This window comes from Microcaecilia unicolor, chromosome 1 (genome assembly GCF_901765095.1).
Source record: "Microcaecilia unicolor chromosome 1, aMicUni1.1, whole genome shotgun sequence".
NCBI classification, from domain to species: Eukaryota; Metazoa; Chordata; class Amphibia; order Gymnophiona; family Siphonopidae; genus Microcaecilia; species Microcaecilia unicolor.
Genome location: NC_044031.1, coordinates 49003723 through 49022991, shown reverse-complemented (window position 1 = coordinate 49022991; position 19269 = coordinate 49003723). Strand labels below are relative to the sequence as shown.

At 42.9% G+C, this 19269-nt stretch overlaps 2 protein-coding genes across 3 annotated transcripts in view; one reads left to right on the top strand and one right to left on the bottom strand.

The window, feature by feature from the left end:
* Positions 1 to 15631, bottom strand: part of KLHL18 (kelch like family member 18) — a 145450-nt gene extending 129819 nt beyond the window's left edge. For both annotated transcript variants that reach the window (XM_030196988.1, XM_030196996.1), the window contains exon 1: positions 15215 to 15631. In XM_030196988.1, the coding sequence (XP_030052848.1) occupies positions 15215 to 15340 (126 nt within the window). In that variant the 5' untranslated portion in view covers positions 15341 to 15631. The remainder of the gene's footprint in view (positions 1 to 15214) is intronic.
* A 195-nt stretch (positions 15632 to 15826) lies between these two features.
* KIF9 (kinesin family member 9) overlaps positions 15827 to 19269 on the top strand; it is a 275713-nt gene continuing 272270 nt past the window's right edge. Inside the window, exon 1 of the mRNA XM_030196974.1 lies at positions 15827 to 15999. The gene's annotated coding sequence lies outside the window, so the exon portion shown is untranslated. The remainder of the gene's footprint in view (positions 16000 to 19269) is intronic.

The following is a 19269-nucleotide window of genomic DNA, read 5'->3' as shown; positions in this document are numbered from 1 at the left end:
CTTAAATCCTTATGGAGAAGAGAAACAGACAGGGTTGAAAAATATAAAACCATTTGGGAAAACAGTTATCTGAATTAGGTTGATTCTCTCACTGAATGATAATGGTAAAGACTTCCATGCCCCTAAACGGCATCTAGTAAACTATTTTACCCTCCAGAATATTATGTTGATAGAGGGTTTGGGGATCAGCTGTGAACTGAATACAAAGATATCTAAAGTGGCCCAGCGAAATGGAAATGTACCCTCCCCCAAGCTGCAATCAGAGATGCGTCAGTGGGCAACCCCTCCGACTTGTGTTTGTTTAATTTGAAACCCGAGAAATCGCCAAGCTCCTCCATACACTCTAAAAGGGACAGGAGGAAATCCACTGAATCCTCTCAATGCACCAACAGATCCATCTGCAAAGGAAGCTATTTTAAATTCTGTAGCACTCATGCCCCTGAACCTCAAGATGGGCGAGTATTTCCAGTATGAGAGGGCCAAAGTTAACACAAAGAATAATGGTGATAGGGGACATCCCTGTCTAGCCCCTTTCTGAATGGAAAAATCTTCACTACGCATCCCATTCACCGTTATAAAGGCCAAGGTGGAGTGATATAAAGTTTTAATTGTAGCAAGAAAAAGATCAGCGATTCCATATTTCTCAAGAACCCAATACATAAACTTCCAAGACACCCTGTCAAATGCTTTCTCCGCATCAAAACTAACGAGCAGGGAAGGTGTCTAGCGACGCTGGACTTCCTCCAGGGAAGCCAATATAGTTTGTATGTTCCTAATGGAATGGCAATTACAGATGTGCCCCACTTGTGGGTCGGCCACCAGGCTAGGCAGAACTCTGGCCAGGTGATTAGCCAAACTTTTTGCCAAAAGCTTAGTCTCAAAACAAAGAAGGGAGATAGAACATAAGATTCTGGAATCATGGGATATTTCCCTGGTTTTGGTAATACAATTATCTGAGCATGATTTAGTACACCTGTGAGACTGTTGAGTTATTAGTGCATTAAAGTGTGCTGTTAAGGGGTCGGCTACCTCTATGCCGAACAATTTATAAAATTCAGCCCTAAAACCATCAGGTCCCGGGGTCTTCCAGAGTTTACTCTGTTGGACTATGAATAGTACTTCTCTGTGTATAGGGGAATTCAGCATCTGTTGTTGTGAGTCAGAGATAGAAGGACTTTATCAGAAAGGTAGAGGTCACTTGCTAGATCATTAGTGGTGTCTTCCCTATAAAGGGCTGTAAACAAATGTTGAAATGTCTGCAATCTCCCTCTCAGACCTAATAAATTTACCTGCATTATCTTTTAATAATAAAACTTTACTAGGACTCCTTCACTGTTTGACCAAGCAAGCCAATAGGATGCCTGCTTTATTCCAAAGCAATATAGCTGATACCTGTAAAATTGATATGATTCTTGGGCCCTTTTGTGAAGAAATTCATTAACAGACGTCTGAGTAGATAATAATTGCATTTTTAGCCGAGGACTGGGGGAAATCCTGCACTGCCTCCAAAGGGATTTTAATTGATGTTTTAGCCACAGGATCTGTCTCTACACTTCTTTTTATGGGCTGATTACGCTCTTATTTCCCTCCGAAGGACCATTTTGGCAGAACTGGGTCCCTCTCATGAACATAGTTATGTAACTTATACTTTGGTGGGATCAATACCCTCCTTATGATCTAACACCCTCCAGATATTCAAAACGTCCAAGACGTCATACAATAAAGGAATACCTTTGGTGGGATCAATACCCTCCTTATGAGGGTTGTGGGTCTTGTCTAAGGAAGGGTCCGCTACCCTACTGAAGTCACCCACTATGAGTTTGGGAAGGGAAGGATTGTATGTGCTTGATTAAAGAACTATACAATTTCTTTTTATAAAGATTAGGAGCGTAGATATTGCATAGCAGAACCGGTTGATGATCCATCAGAATTTCTACCACGAGTCGGGAGTCAGCTCACTCCCAAGGGGGGTTCTGGCAGCAAGAAAGTGACCCCCTGCTCATTGGCCATAATGCTTTGCAGACCACCCAACTGCCATGGCTCCTCTCTTCCCACCGCATTATGCTGCCACTCCCGACTGGGGGGTTACCTGTACACTCACAGTGCTGCACCACTGCTGCCGCCAGAAATGATGAGCATTGCTGCTACTTTTAGGGCTCAGACCAGCCCATAGATCATGCTCTGGAGAGCCGCAGGGACAATTTAGGTAAGAAGATTTTGTTGAAAGCTGTCCGGGCAGGTTTTAAATCAGGAGGAGGCAACAGAGCTCAGAGAGCTGTGGTCATCTTGCCATGTGGCTCCACCGGAAGTCAACACATAGGTTCTTTATCATGGAGACAATTAATTGGGTCCCTAGACAAATGATATCAGTTGACTATTTGCCTCTAGCTGTGCTCTTATAACACTAAACCACACCAGGGCATTTCAAACAGTAATCTCAAAAAGCAAACCGCACGAGATTGGGATTCATACTGTTGATCCACTTTGGTGGAGTAATTATTCACCAAGGACTCACTTACCTGACCCGACACAGAGAAAAGCTTCAGCCTCTAGTCAGGTGGCTACTATGGGCAAAAGGAGCTGTGGAGGGTTTTCACAGTCTAGTTCTGCTTTTGTAAAAGAGCCCACTTGAAATCCCCTTAGGGATGTTACAATAACAATGTCATATTCATGCAGAGATCTGAATGAATCATGCCACCATCATCTCTCTATCCAGCTGTTATCCAGATCATTCTTTCATGCTCAGGTTTCAATATAAAAAAAAGGAAATCAAATCAATAAAGCAGACTTTTGATGATCCAGGATACTGTAAATAAGCTCACTAGTGCATTTCTCACATTTCCTGTTAGTCATGCCTTCTCTCCCACACCATGCAATATCCGTTTCAATTGACAATCTGCAGGAATGTTAGAGACACACCAATCACAAGGAGGGGACTCAGCAGGGCAATCACAGATTGACCAGCACAGCACTTAACATTACAATGACTAACAGGAAGAACACTTCTGCTCCCCAAAAATTACTCACCAAGATCCTGTCTATCTACAATCTATAAGTTGTTCATCACAATAAATGCTGGCAGAATATATGATTATACTGATTCAGAGAAACATAGAACCCTCCCCCCCCCCCACACAAAAACAAAGAAAAATGAAGGCAGATAAGACCATATGGCCTACCCAGTCTGCCCATCCATGCTATCTACTATCCCCTTCCTGTCCCAAGCTTCCTTCAATCCAGATACAGTCTTTGTCTCCACCACCTTCACTAGGAGACCGTTCCATGAATTCACCACCCTTTCCATTAAGAAGTATTTCCTCAAGCTACTCCCTTTGGAATGTCTCTCCCCTCATTCCAAAGCTTTTTTTCAATTGAAAGAGACTTGGCTCCTATGCACGTATACCAGAGATTTTTTAAACATCTCAGTCATATCTCCCCCTCTTCTAAAGTATCCATATTGAGATCTCTAAGTCTGTCCCCATATACATTATGACGAAGACCATCAACCATTTTAGTAGCCACCCTCTGGTCTGACTCCATCCTGTTTTTATACCTTTTTGAAGGTGCGATCTCCAGAACTGTACACAAAGTATTCTAAATTAAGTCTCACCAAAGTCTTATACAGGGACATCATCACCTCCTTTTTCCAACTTTTTCTATTCTTTCCCTATGCACCCAAGCATCCCTTCTAGATTTCAGAGTCGCCTTTTCTACCCGTTTAGGCCACCTTAAGATCACATATGATCACATCTAAGTCTCAATCCTCTTTCGCACACAAAAGTTCTTTGTCCCCTAATCTTTAGTACTCCTCAGTTTTTTATAGCCCAAAAGCATGACCCTGCATTTTTTTTTTAGCATTAAATCTTAAAGCTGCCAAATTCTGAACCATTCTTCAAGCTTTGCTAAGTCCCTCCTTATGTTATCCACACCATCAAGAGTGTCTATCCTAGTGCAGGTTTTGGTATCATCTGTAAACAGACAAACTGTACCATAGACAGCCCTTTGGCAATATCACTTACAACAATGTTAAAAAGAACCAGCCAAGAACCAAATTTACGGCACACCTTTGGTAGCATCCATTTCTTCAGAGTGAGCTCCATTGACCACTACACTCTGCCACCTTTCACTCTACCAGTCCCTAACCCAATTAGGGCACTTATCAAGGGCACTCATGAGCCAATGCTCAAAACCTAATGCCGGCGTTAGAGGCAATTAGCACCAGACTAGCACCAGAATTAATGTGACAGAATGTTAAGAAGGTTCAAGTGTCAGAAACAATGTGCACGCCAAAGATTTAAATGTAAGAGAACAGATGTAAATTAGGTCATTAGCTATTTCCTCCCAATGTTCAAAAAAACAGTGCTCAAAAATCCCTGCCCTAATGTTAGAAACCTACTGTCAGCTCAGAGGTCATATTGAGGGGTTAGAAGAGGATTTTTCATGATTTTCTTTTAAAAATCTGCTGTTTTTTTAATTTTATTTGAAAGAGGAGAAAAGCCTATGCAAGCTTCTGAGCGCCGGTGGCGAGGAACAAATTGTGTGGGAGTCTGAGCAAAAGCGAAAGTAGAAGTACATATCGACCTCTCTTTTCTGTGCTTAAATATAAGCTTTTCAAGTGAAAAATAATTCTAAATAAAGCTTGTATTTAAGGAGCAGAAGAACAGCGCTAACATGTGCCTGCACTTCAGAGTTTGAATGGGCATGTGCCCCCCCCCCCCCCCCCTTTGCACAGTGTGCATATAATTTGCAAGCTGTTAACGCTGAGCATTGGGAAGTTATTTTTGTGCACTGGTTCTGTGGTCCAGCGCTGTTCCCTTTAGCGCTGGAATTCTGAGCACTGGTCCATCAGTTTATTTATTAGTTGTCTATGTGCAACTGTATGAAAGGCTTTGCTAAAATCTAAGTACATCTAGCGCTTCCCTTTGATCTAATTATCTGGTCACCCAATCTGCCTCTAGTGAAATCATGCAGCCTTTGATCCTGCATCTACTGAACCGCAGAAAACTCACTACTATCCTCTGTTTTGGAAGCATTTCCATTAATTTACTTACCAATAACATCATGACAATAGAACAGAGGGGCAATAAAAGAGGAGCATATGATACCAAAGATCTGTTAATGGTGAATAAAGCCATCATAGCCAATACAGCATGGATTGATGATCAGAAAGCATTAGATAGCATCCCACTCTTCCGGATAATACATTGCTTTGAAATGTACAAAAAAAAAAAAAAAACACAACTCTAGATTGAATGCATAAAGTTTACCATGAAAATGTGGTACACCACAATCCATCTTGACATCTGGATGATTTTTGGCCTGGACAAATTTGCTCAGTTTTCCTTGACTTAGCACAACTGAAAATCTTTCTGACTGATGATGTGACATAAGGGAACTTGGAACAGGAAGGTGTATACAGTATAAGAAGGAGTAGAGAAAGTAGCAACAATATAGCACAAATGACTAAAGAACAGATCAGCAAAGTATACTGCAGGAGAATAAAACGGATACTGAAAGGAACTCTATGGGATCCTTTCACTAAAGTGCTGTCAGTTTTTGCACTTGCAGCAAAAGATTATTTATTCATGTACTTATTTAGTTTGATTTTTATCCTGTCCTCACACAAGTCCCAAGGTGAGTTACAAAATAGCATTCATAAAACATAAAACCATGCAGACAAGACAGCCACATATCATCCAACCCCAGCAACCCTCACCTTTGTTGCCCTGTCTTGGGGAGTGAATGCCCCAATGGAAAACAGATTACTGCCATACCAATTAATGGCCCCCCCCCCCATTAAAAAGGTATCTACAACTATACTCAAAGACCTATCTAGTTACCTGGATATACTTAACCCTCACTAAACAAATATTTCTTCAACTGTTTCCTAACAGTAATCAGATCAGTAATCTGATGTAACCCATATGGAAGTGTGTTCCACAATACAGTGCCCCAATGGAAAACAGATTACTGCCATTACCAAATCCAGGAATCACCAAAGTTTGATGACCACAAAACAAAGATTCCTAGTTATTTATTTTATTATTATTTATTGCATTTGTATCCCACATTATCCCACCTCTTTGCAGGTTCAATGTGGCTTACAATTCATGGTGGATACTGGAAGTAGAAGAGAATATACATTTGCTTCACAGAGGGTTATGTGTTACATGGTGGTGAAATACATAGTAGTGTTAAAGCAGCAGACATTGAAAGACAATTCTGGAAGTTTTAAAGATAGTACAGTTACACATGTACACATGTGTAGTTGGAGAATATCAACTTAGCCCAGCTCATAAAATAAATTAAATGCCAACGTCGACATCTTAAAAGGTAGCCAATACATCAGGCCAACACCAGTGAGAACTCCTAGCCGCTGAAGAGTCCATACTGCTGAATTCTAAACCAGTTGCAAATTTTTTCAGGAGATACAAATAAAGGAAATTACTATAACCCATATGAAAACTAACAGCACTTTTACTGATCAAGATTTTGCTAACCCTCCTCAGGTGGCAAAAATGATTAAAAAAAATTAAACCAAATCTTTTCTTTATTGCTCCTGAAAATTGGCAAAGTCTGTGTGGAAAATGCAGGAGGCATGCCCAGCATCTGCCTTGCATTTATCACACAGGGTAGACACATACTCACTCTTCTGCCTCAGTGACTATGGAAAGGATTGAGGACGGATTTGGACTTATCTGATGCCTTTTCCAGTGGTAGCTCAAGGCAAGTTACATTCAGATACATTAGGTATTACCCTGTCCCTAAAAGGCATATAGCCCCCAAGTTTGTTCTTGGAGCAAAGAAGGGTTAAGTGACTTGCCCAAGATCACCAAGAACATCAGTGGGATTTGAACCCTGGCTTTCCTGGTTTTCAGCCCACCACTCTAACCATTAAGCTACTCCTTGCTTGTAGGCACATACGAGTACAATGCTTACTTTAGGCTTATGCTCAGAACCCAGGCAAATAAGGCATTTTGAATGAGTATCTGCCACGCTGTGGGCAGAGATCCAGTTTCTTTTTTTAATTTTGGAAAAGAAAAACAAAGAAATAAAGTAAAAAAAAAAAAAGAACACAACAACATCTGAAGATGCAGAGGTACAAAACTGTTGGGACAGCTCTGTTTTTGCATCTGTGCAGTAGAGCAGAAAAACAAAACAAAACTGAGGAGCTGAGGATATTGCATACAGGAATGGCTGCACATGCTTACAACCTTACACTAAGTTCTGAACTCTGGGAAAGCTCTTCCATCCTGGCAATGTGAAATGACCACTTGTGAGCCCGATTCAATCCTGCTTGTCAACGGAAAAATGTCAGCTGCAAAATGCTTAGACAGATCTAAGAGGAGAAGAGGCTGGCTACTTAGTTTGTCACATACACTAGGAGGATTGTTTTAGCACACAGGGATCCCTTCTCTACTCCTCAGCACACAGTCTGACAGACAGAAAACATCTGCGGCTGAAAGATCAAGGAAATTCATTAAATTCCAGAGCTATTTCAGACGGCAAATATGAACATGCCTTAATCCCATCTATCTTCCCTCCTGTTGAAAATGCAACAGGTTACATTTTCCTCAATTTACAAGTAAAGGAAGCACAAAGCATACAGACTTTCCAAGTGCAGCCTTTTGACTAGATTTGCTCTGCAGGGAAATGACAAGGCTTCAAGTATTATTATTAGCATTTATATAGCGCTACCAGACGCACGCAGCGCTGAACACCTGATACAAAGAGACAGCCCCTGCTCAAAAGAGCTCAAAAGAGCTTACAATCTAAATAATACAGACAGACAAGACAGATACGGGTGAGGGAAGTAATGGGTGAGAAGGAAGGAAGAGACAAGGGGAGGGCAATTGAGTAGAGGCTAGGAGCTAAAAAGCAGCAGTGAAAAGGTGGGTTTTCAGCACAGATTTGAAAACAGGTAGAGATGGAGCTAGACGTATAGGTCCAGGAAGTCTATTCCAGGCATAAGGTGCCACGAGAGAAAAGGAGCGGAGAAGGGGGACGACAAGAGAGATTTGTCCAGAGAGCGGAGTTCACGGGGAGGAATGTATGGAGAGATGAGAGTGGAGAGGTAATGGGGGGCTGCAGAGTGGATGCATTTAAAGGTCAGTACGAGAAGTATCTTGATGGTATATTAACCATCAGACTTTCATATGCACAGAGGTAAAATATTTACAAGCATCAGGTCACCTGGTGCTGGCCCAGGCCTAGGAGCTACTTCTTCTGCAGCTAGGCCCAAGCCAGAAGAAAACACACTGCATTTGCCTAGGAAAGGAACCTCTTCCACTGCTATTTGGTCCCAGGCAGAACTGCTTCCATTCCAGCAGGACCTAGCAAAAAGCCAACTCTGTTGCAGCACACTCCAACTTGAGGAGAGATGCCACCATCAAGCATCAGTCAAAACACAACATACCACGTCTACAGTCAGGTTCCTCGATGCCATTCCAGGGAGAAAAAATAATGGATGACAGGCCAGAGGAAGGGATTGAAGTATGTGAATAAAGACAAAAAAAAAACCTATACAATTAATTTTTAAAAAACATACCACAGATATGTGTTTCACCAAACCCACCTCTCCTCACCACCCTTTGCCAAAACCTCAAGGACACTAAAAAAAACTTTCAGCAGCATCAAAACATTTACTGCTCCTACAGCTCTCCAAAGACAGCAAAGGGAGTGGCCTTGTTGTACAGTGGCAGCCCAAAACACTGCAAGCAAGCACAAAAATTATTGCTAATGCTTGCATTATGGCTTTGCCTTCTCTGAGTGCCATGCAGAGTCCACAGGTGAAGCCGTGTACATACAAAGACAGAAAGAAAAGATGAATGCACAGTCCACAACAAAGGCCCATATGGCAAAATGTTCCTAAAAATAATATTTTATACTTATTCTGCTCAAAGGAAATGGCTGTATAAGAAACATTAGTGAAAGAAGAGTAAAATCATTAAAATAAAATGTGGGTGGGTGGAGCAGAGATCACCTCCCCCCATATTCTACAATACTTCACTGATGACCAAGTTCTTAGAACATTCTTTCACTGCCCTATATATAGATATAGATATATAAATATAGATATATATAGATAGATAGATAGGTAGATATAAGATTAATCTTTCTCGGGTGCATTTCATCAGTGCATGGTACCTATTGGCATCAGGTTTGTCTATCTGCCTATCCATACTTATGTATCATGGGACTTGTCCTTGGATGGATTTAATCAAAATTTGGAAGGATAGGCTTACTGAGATGCCACCATGTGTGCCAAATTTCAGGCAAACTTGCCTGGAGGAGGGTGGCCAACACATGTGCTGAGAACGTGGGGCTAACCCTGAAATGGCAAAAGTGGGCAGAAATCTGAGAAGAAAATGACATACTGGGAAACCTATCTTCCTTATATTACATTAGAAGAATACACTTCAACTTCTTTCAACCAGATCACTCCCAGAAATATAAAGAAAGATCAATGAACTTGCCCAGGGTCACTTACAGAGTGGAGGATCAGTCTAGTTAGTGCAGTGGGCTGAGAACATAAGTAATGGGGGACTGGAGAACTGGGTTCAATTCCCACTGTGACTCCTTGTGATCTTGGGCAAGTCACATCGTCTTTCCACCAAAACCCACTTCTCCTCTTCCTCCACTTTCCATCTCAGTTGATAACACCCTCATCCTCCCCGTCTCATCTGCCCGCAACCTCGGAGTCATTTCGACTCCTCCCTCTCCTTCTCCTCGCATATCCAGCAGATAGCCAAGACCTGTCGTTTCTTCCTCTTCAACATCAGCAAAATTCGCCCTTTCCTCTCTGAACACACCACCCGAACCCTCGTCCACGCTCTCATTACCTCGCGCCTTGACTACTGCAACCTACTCCTCACCGGCCTCCCACTTAGCCATCTATCCCCCCTTCAATCTGTCCATAACTCTGTGCACATCTTATATCCCGCCAGAACCGATCTACTCATATCACCCCTCTCCTCAGGTCACTTCACTGGCTTCCGATCAGATACTGCATTCAATTCAAGCTTCTCCTTCTTACCTACAAATGCACTCAGTCTGCTGCCCCTCACTACCTCTCTACCCTCATCTCCCCTTACCTTCCAGCCCGAAACCTCCGTTCACAGGACAAATCCCTCCTCTCAGTACCCTTCTCCATCACCGCCAACTCCAGGCTCCGCTCATTCTGCCTCGCCTCACCCTATGCCTGGAACAACCTTCCTGAGACTGGAACTAAGGTGAAAAAAGGAACATATCCAGAGTCACAATGAACTCATGAACCAGTGCTCTGATTGCTTGGCCACTCCTACCTCTACATTCATGAGGTTGAATTAATTTGCCTAGTCCCACCCAGAAACAATCTGTGAAAAACTCTAGATTGGGACATATCTCCAGCACACTTTTTTTTGTTTGTTTGTTTTAATATGGTCCATGCTAGGGATTTTCAGAAGACTGGTTGATTTGGAATGAGATTTGAACTATCCACTTCAATTTTCTGTTCAGGAGGAACTTCTGTTATGTGGTCACATAAAACGTTTTCATGTTCTCAATTGTGTTCCTCCACAGCACTTATTTACCCTAATACACACTAAAGAGGGAACGGATACATTTCCCCAAACTTTTTCCATAAGCATTTTCATTTTCAGAAGCTGTTTAAGACATTTTCAGGAATTTGGCAGAAGAGTGAAGGTTGTGAACATGCTGGTGTCGTCACCAAATTATGGAAGACTGGTGGGTGGAGGGTGGGGGGAGAAGAGAATGAGGGAGTGCACTTCCTGCACAGGGTTTGTGCCTGTACTTGGAGAATAGTGGCCAAATATTGGATGTTTCAAAAACTGTACAGTCACTATTTGTGTGGTATTGAAAAAATTATTCATATGGGCCAGAGGTAGAACTAGCCCTTATCCTTCATTATTGGGCTCCACCTAGAGCCTTACCCTCAAATGATTATTCATCTGTTGTAATTATATGTGTGCTTTCACTTTCTGCTGAGGCCCAACCCTTGATTGATTCTAGCCTAAAACAGTAGTAACAGGTACCTTACATTTTGGCTGCATAGCTCTTATTTCCTATAGGAGAAAACAAAACGTTATTTTCATTTCTTCTCAAGGAAAACCATAGGAGCCAAGCTGTGGAACCCTCTTTCCTCTTAACATTGCAATGAAATAAGGCATTTTAGGAAAAAAATGTCTAAAGAAAAGGAGTTAGAAAACAAGTCCCTTTTTGGTGCCCAGTTCTCCTGCTTTTAAAGATCCACTGCCACAACTGCACTCTCTCAGAATTTCATTCCCAAGCGGCATATAAACCTGGACTTCATCAACAGAAAACCAGAATTTGCAGTAGCAGCTCTGGTGTAGTAGGAATTAGGCAGAAGTTAGATTCTTAACTTTCATAAAGGGACTTGTTTTCCAACTCTTATTTTTGTCCTGTTTTCTGTCCTATACAAACAAGGCTATACTGGCTTCTACTTCATGCAAGGATAACATTTAAATTGGAATGTCTTACATTTAAAATTATCTCTGGTTTGACCTCTACCTGCTTAACTAATCTGATTAACATCAACTTTTCATGAAGCACAAATTTTCAGAGGAAGAGTTTTGATTGAATTTTCCAGTTTTTAAATGTGTTTGATCTCACCAAAACTTTCTTAAGACATTCTCTTCCCAAGCTGTCTTAGGGGCTATGCTCAAATGTCCAGTGCTAAAGCCAACAGCGCAGACCTCATAGCGCAAGATCAGCAAAGAAACTTGGCTCTGCAATGCTCATATTATATGCACGCTATGAAACCAAAATCAAGGGGGAGGGACATGCCTGGTGCTTGCGAATAAGAGTTTCATGATGGGTGCTTGGGTGCACAAGGAGAGGAATGGACAGTAGGAAAAAGGAGGTGATTATGTCCCTGTATAAAAGACTCTGGTGAGACCGCAACTAGAATATTGAATACAGCTCTGGAGAATGCACCTTCAAAAACATATAAACAAGATGAAGTGAGTCAAAAGGGTGGCTACTAAAATGATCAGTGGTCTTCATCATAAAGAGTATGAGGACAGATTAAGACCTCAATATGTATACTTTGGAAGAGAGGCTGGAGAGGGGAGATAGACAGTTAAATACCTACAAGGCATAAATGCACAAGAGGCCAGTCTTTTTTAATTGAAAGAAAACTTTGGAATGAAGGGGCATAGGATAAAGGTGAGAGGGCAGACTCAAGAGTAACCTAAGGAAATACTTCATGGAAATGGTGGATGGTGGTGAATTCATGGAACGGCCTCCCGATGGAGGTGGTGGTGATAACTATATCTGAATTCATGAACGCTTGGGACAAGTACTTCGGATTTCTAAGGGAATGGAAGGGATGGTAGATGGCATGGATGGGAAGACTGGATAGGCCATATGGTATTTATCTGCCTTCATTTTTCTATGTTTCTATGAGCACAGATCTTATGCACATGCAAGACCGGACATCAAAGCACATATCAGTGCCATTCTCTTGTACCTTTAAATATGAGCCTGTCAAGTAAAAATAATTTTTGAAACGCTAATATTTAAGTGCAGAAGAATGGCACCAATATGTCTGTTTCGCTCGGACTCACATGGATTTGTTTCTATCAGCATTTACAGGCTTCTCTCTGCTTCTAACAAAAAAAAAAAAAAAAAACCTGGCAATTTTAAGTGAGAAATTCTGAAGAAATCCTCTCTTGAAAATCTTCGTCACCCCCAAGCTGACGGTAATTTTCCAGCATTAAGGGCAGCATCTGTTTCTGCACTGTTCTCCAAGCATTTAGAGGGAGTACTAAACGATCTCAGTAACATCTATTTGAGTACATTTAAATACAATTTGGGGTCATCTTTGGCACACACATTGTTTCCCGTGCTAGAGCCCTCTAACATTTTGCAGACATTAATGTGTGCTAGTTCGGCGCTAACTGCCTCTGACACCTGCGTTAGCATCAGCCCCTTAATCTAGAATGACTTGCCTCTATCCCATTAGAAAACAACTATCCTATCTTCTGTTTCAAAAGTACTTGAAAACATATTTGTTTTAGGAATACTCAAATAATACTTGAGGTAAAATTCCGCCTGGTTATTTATATGCAAATTGCATTTGTTCTATTTCTTCCACCTATTGGTACACTGCTCTGGACCAATTGTGAGATTTAGCGTTTATAAATGCATAAGACTAGATTAGATAAGAAGGTAAAAACATGACTATTTCCAACAGGGTAATTTCATGATCTGAGAGTTCTTTGAGGAGGTTACAAATGATATTCTCTGATATGTTAAAAGGTATTTAGTTTTATGCTTTGTGCTGTTTCAATTATTGTCTTTAGATAACTGTAAACCATTTTATGTATTTTTAAATAAAATGAATTACTCTTAGACATATACAAAATATCTGATTCCACACCAGTGGTGGGCAACAACCCAATCAGGTTTTCAGGATTTTCCCGATGAATATGCACAAGATTACATACAATGGAAGCACTACATGAAAATCGATCTCGTGCATATTCATTGGGAAAATCCTGAAAACCCGACTGGGTTGTGGCCTGTGAGCAACATGGTTACCCACCCCTGATCTACACCACAGAAATGCATTCACATTTCTGCACTCAGAGCCATTATTTACTGAACTTAGCTAAAACTAGAGAGAAAAGCAAAAGCAATAAAAAAAAAAAAAAATTCCCACTTTTTACTACCCGTTTCCTTCCTTGTGGGGATAGAGAGCCAGGGTCCCAGCATTCCTTTAGTGGGAACAGGGCTGTTGTGGGGTCCAATTCATCCCTGCACCCTCCAACACTACAGCAGCACTGTCCTGAGCATTATCAGTCACACCCTCACTCTGGCGGTACATTTTGGACCCCTCAACAGTGGGTACAGACCCTTCCACCTTACCACACAAACATGTAAGAACGGCAGTTATAGAATACTAGCTTAAATTCACAGTTTCACACCTAAATTTAGGAACAAACACTTACGTTATGTGAACAGATGGGGTAAGTGCTCACACCAACCAGTGGCAGTTAGGAGAGTAATCCCTAATATTTTATAACATTCACATGTAACTCCTACATGTGGAGGAGTGGCCTAGTGGTTAGGGTGGTGGACTTTGGTCCTGGGGAACTGAGTTCGATTCCCGGCACAGGCAGCTCCTTGTGACTCTGGGCAAGTCACTTAACCCTCCATTGCCTGCCGCATTGAGCCTGCCATGAGTGGGAAAGCGCAGGGTACAAATGTAACAAAAAAAAAAAAAAATACACATGCCCGACTCACTCATGCCCTCTAGCAGTTACGTGCAACAGAAAATGAGGGCAAGCCACATAGCCCTCCATTGCCCCAGGTACAAAAACAGAAAGGTGTTATGTATATCAAGTCCATAACCCTTTAACATATTCTGCAACTAAGTTTGCCACAATTCAGCCTCCTGTACACTATCTCCTTTAACACTGAGTAGTTTCTTAACAGTTTTGCCAGGGCCTCATCATGTCTAGCCTCAAATTAGGTAAATTACCCCATTGAACAGTACAGAAGAAGCCTGAAAGCCAATGATCAGCAAAGACATGACCGAATTGCTTAGTAAGAAATGATGCTAAATAAATCTATGAACTCTAAGGAATCAACAGAAGCTGAGATTAAAGGCGCTTGGCAAGTTTTCTCACAAACCTTACTCTAACCTGTCCTTCCTGTTACACACCCAAGGCTCTGACCATTGTACAAAAAGCCAGAGAGATAGGTTGTGAGGTAGGCATCACCTAGTATCTGCCACACTCCACGAACCAGTTTTCAGTAGCAACATAATTCTGATTCCATGCTAAGCTAAAGCAGTAACCTACTTTCTCTCATTATTATTCTCTCTTCTCCTACCCAACCCTTATAACTACTACTGCACCCATGCAGCAGCAGCTACTACCCTCCTTCCCTTTACTATTCCACACGATGCCCTAGATGCAGTGGCTTCTCATTCTCCCCCATCGCTATGCAGCCCGCCCGCCCTCCCTCTCTCTCTCTCTCTGAGCTGCCATATTCTCTTTATTACCTATTTCTTCCTACCTTGAAGCCTCATTTCTCACCTAGCACCTCCGACTGCATCTCGCCCTCATCTCATCTCTCTACTTGTTCTTTACACTCACAACTGACTCCCTTATCCACTGCCTTCTCTTCTCCTTTCTCACCTCTCCTGATCTTCTCTATCGATCCCGGCTGTGCCTGCTGCTCTTACCTTCAGCGTAACATCGCAGAGCTTGCCTTGCCGTCGGATCTCCTCCATCACCTCGTAGCCACGGCTGGGCAAGTCCCCGACCGTGAAATGCACCAGATCCTCCAACTCTTCGAGCTCGTCCACCATTTTTGGAGGCAGCAGCAGCAAGAAGAGGGAGAGGAGACGGAGAAAGGAAGAAGAAAGGGAAAGGACAGGAGCCGAAGCAGGAGCAACACCACTTCACACTAGTGGCGGCCCGCGCCGGCTACCGTAGCTCCTCCTTAGGGCGGGGCGTTCCGGCTTCTGTCTCTTCTGCTGAAATGCTTCTGTGTCCTTCTTAGGATTCCAACGTCTGGTAGTAGCTAACGATTCGTTGCTAGTTGCTGTTACAAATGGACTCTTTCATTTGCCTATGCTTCGTTCTCTTTTGGAGGCAGGAAAGCCATGTGGTCCAGCACAGGTTTTTGTGTGGTTCAATTCCGTGGAGCTCGGCGCTTCCTGGTTGTCCCTTGGGAGAATAAGGTAACTTCCGGCGATGGGCGGAAGCGGCCGTCGCTATGGTGACAGTATACACAGGGAGAATGCCGGCTCAGGGCGGGCTGTAGCCAGGGATGAAAGAGCGGCGGCTGCCCTAAGGCTTCTCTCCTCAGCAAGTTGGCGGGGCCACCCCCCGACCTCTCCCTGAAGGACGAGAAATCAGTAAAGTGTGAGCACCGCTCTGAAGACCCGGAGGTGAAGCGCTGAGCTTTGAGATCGGCAGTCAAGGTGCAGAGACTGGGCCCGCTGTGGGTGGCCTCTTCCCAGGGGTGAGTAACAAATGTATATAAGGACTGCTTGTACATATTTTGGGAACAAGAATTAGAGGTACTCAGCTGCTTTGTCTTGCTACCTATATGACACAGACAGTTTATTTTCGAAAAATTTTATTTATTGCATTTGTATCCCACATTTTCCCACCTATTTGCAGGCTCAATGTGGCTTACATGGTTGTGTTAACATTGTCATTCCAGGATCTTAAATACAGTAGTATTGTGCATAGTTTCCGAGCACTCTACCAAAACCCTCATCCACACCCTTGTCACCTCTCGTTTAGACTGCTGCAATCTGCTTCTTGCTGGCCTCCCACTTTAGTCACCTCTCCCCTCTCCAGTCAGTTCAAAACTCTGCTGCCCGTCTCATCTTCCGCCAAGGTCGCTTTACTCATACCCCTCTCCTCAAGACCCTTCACTGGCTCCCTATCCGTTTTTGCATCCTGTTCAAACTTCTTCTACTAACCTATAAATGTATTCACTCTGCTGCTCCCCAGTATCTCTCCACACTCGTCCTTCCCTACACCCCTTCCCGTGCACTCTGCTCCATGGATAAATCCTTCTTATCTGTTCCCTTCTCCACTACTGCCAACTCCAGACTTCGCGCCTTCTGTCTCGCTGCACCCTACGCCTGGAATAAACTTCCTGAGCCCCTACGTCTTGCCCCATCCTTGGCCACCTTTAAATCTAGACTGAAAGCCCACCTCTTTAACATTGCTTTTGACTCGTAACCACTTGTAACCACTCACCTCCACCTCTCGTAACCACCTACCCTCCTCTCTTCCTTCCCGTTCACATTAATTGATTTGATTTGCTTACTTTATTTATTTTTTGTCTATTAGATTGTAAGCTCTTTGAGCAGGGACTGTCTTTCTTCTATGTTTGTGCAGCGCTGCGTACGCCTTGTAGCGCTATAGAAATGCTAAATAGCAGTAGTAGTAGTTTAAGTAAGGGAAGAGAGAGGGAGGAAGGAAGGGAGAGATTAGGGTAGTTATAGAAGGTGGATTTTCATAACTGATTGGATTGGTGAGGTTATCTGTTATCAGTTCTCATTGTAGGCTTTGTTAAAGAAGTATGTCTTCAGAGATTTTCGAAAAATGATATGACAAGCCCCATCCAGCACTTAACATTTTTATACAGTTCTGTACGATGGTCACACTTTGTATAGTAACTCCTTGTCTTAAAGAGCTTACAAGAAATAGAGCGCCTTGCCCACAGCGGTAAGAAGGAATTTGAACCCAATTTTCTTAGGGGGGAAGGGTTAGATTTAATCCATGCTTTTTTTTTCAGTGGTAACTCAAGGTGGGCTAGGTAAGTTCAAATTCAATAGGAATTGCCCTGGATCCAGAGGGCTAATGACTAGATTTACTAAACTGCATACTAATTCACACATGTTATTAGTAAATAACCCCCATTGCATTAAATGGGAATTTGGTAAACTACTTGTGTTAGTGTGCATTAACACAGTAGCACCTTTTTGTAAATCTATCCCTAAGTTTTCACCTGAGGCAATGACTTTTAACCAGGTTACCAGGAGCATTACATAGTAACATAGTAGATGATGGCAGAAAAAGACCTGCACAGTCCATCCAGTCTGCCCAACAAGATAAACTCATATCTGCTACTTTTTTTGTACACCTTACCTTGATTTGTATCTGCCATCTTCAGGGCTCAGACCCTAGAAGTCTTGCCCAGCACTAGCCCCGCCTCCCTCCACCAGCTCTGCCACCCAATCTCAGCTAAGCTTCTGAGGATCCAGATTGGGTGGCAGAGCCAGTGGGGGGAGGCAGGGCTGGTGGTTGGGAGGTGGGGCTAGTGCTGGGCAAGACTTCTACCTGAGGCAATGACTTAACCAGGTTACCAGGAGCATTAGTGGGAGAAAAAGGATTTGGACCCTGACTTTCTTGTTTCTCAGTTCTCTAACAAGTAAGTTACTCCTCTTCTGTGTCCTCTAGCAGACATGCTGCTCAAGGGGTATTTCAAATAGTCTGCCTGAGGTAGCCCAGGATTGTAAAATAGACCAGTTTGGCTACTTTCTAGTATATATAATGTATGTGTGTGTGTTTGCGGGGGGGGGGGGGGGGGGGGTGACAGATGCACTAAGTATTTATCCAGGGCAAGTGCAAGAATGTTAGACACATTAAGTGAACTTTCATTCTTGCTGGACTGTGGGGGTGGGGAGTGGGCGTATCTCCCTGAAGGCTGAAGCAAGAATATTTAGTGCCCTAGGTGAACCTTCATTTTTTACCCTCCCCCTGCCCATCCAGTATCACCCCCAGGGCCAGCACAAAAATATTAGATAACCTAGGCAAGCATTCATTCTTGCACCCCCCTCCCCTGTCCAGCATCTCTCCTCCAAACTCCTCCTCATGTCCTTACCACTACATCTGTTCAGGAGTTTGGGCAGTGATAATGCACATAAAAAAGAAAATAAACCAGTGTACTCTGATCACCCTGCTACTACTAATCATTTCTATAGCACTACTAGATGTATGCAGTGGAGTTAGGGGTGGGCAAACTGGGTAATTGCCCTGGGCCCCCATGTTAAAGAGGGCCCCAGACCTGTCAAGTTGAAAGAGAGATGGCCTGTAAGCAAGCTTTGGGGCCCACTCCCTCTTGTCTGCCCTGGGCCCTATCATGTCTAGCATCAGCCATGTATGCAGGTACTTTCTCTGTCCCTAGAGGGCTCGCAATCTATTTTTTTCCTTTGTACCTGAGGCAATAGAGGGTTAAGTGACTTACCCAATGTCACAAGGTGCTGCAGTGGGAATCAAACCCAGGTTGCCAGGATCACAGCCCGCTGCACTAACCATTAGGCTACTCCTCCACTCCACACTGCATTCTGCACCCTATGACCTAGATTTCCTGTTTACATGGGGATGGGACGTGGCTGGATTTTCAGAGTACAGGGATTCAGAAACCCTATGTAGTGCTGCTTTTGTATTGCCATTACTACTGCTACTAGGCCTATTTACCTCTATAGTGTACAGTACACAAACATGTAAGAGCTAATCCCTGCTCGAAAGAGGTTGCAATTTATTCAAGACAGGACAAATAAGAGATTAGAGAGTTTAATTTATTATGGGAAAGATTAAAACAACATGGGTATTGAACAGTAGGATTAAACCTGGATTTGAATAGCACAATAGACAAAACGTGACCAACTTGGGAAGTTTATTCCAGGTGAATGGTAGAGCAAGATAGAAGGAACAGTCTAAAATTTGTGGCACAGGAGGAGAAGGACACTGATAAGAATAACTTACCCCA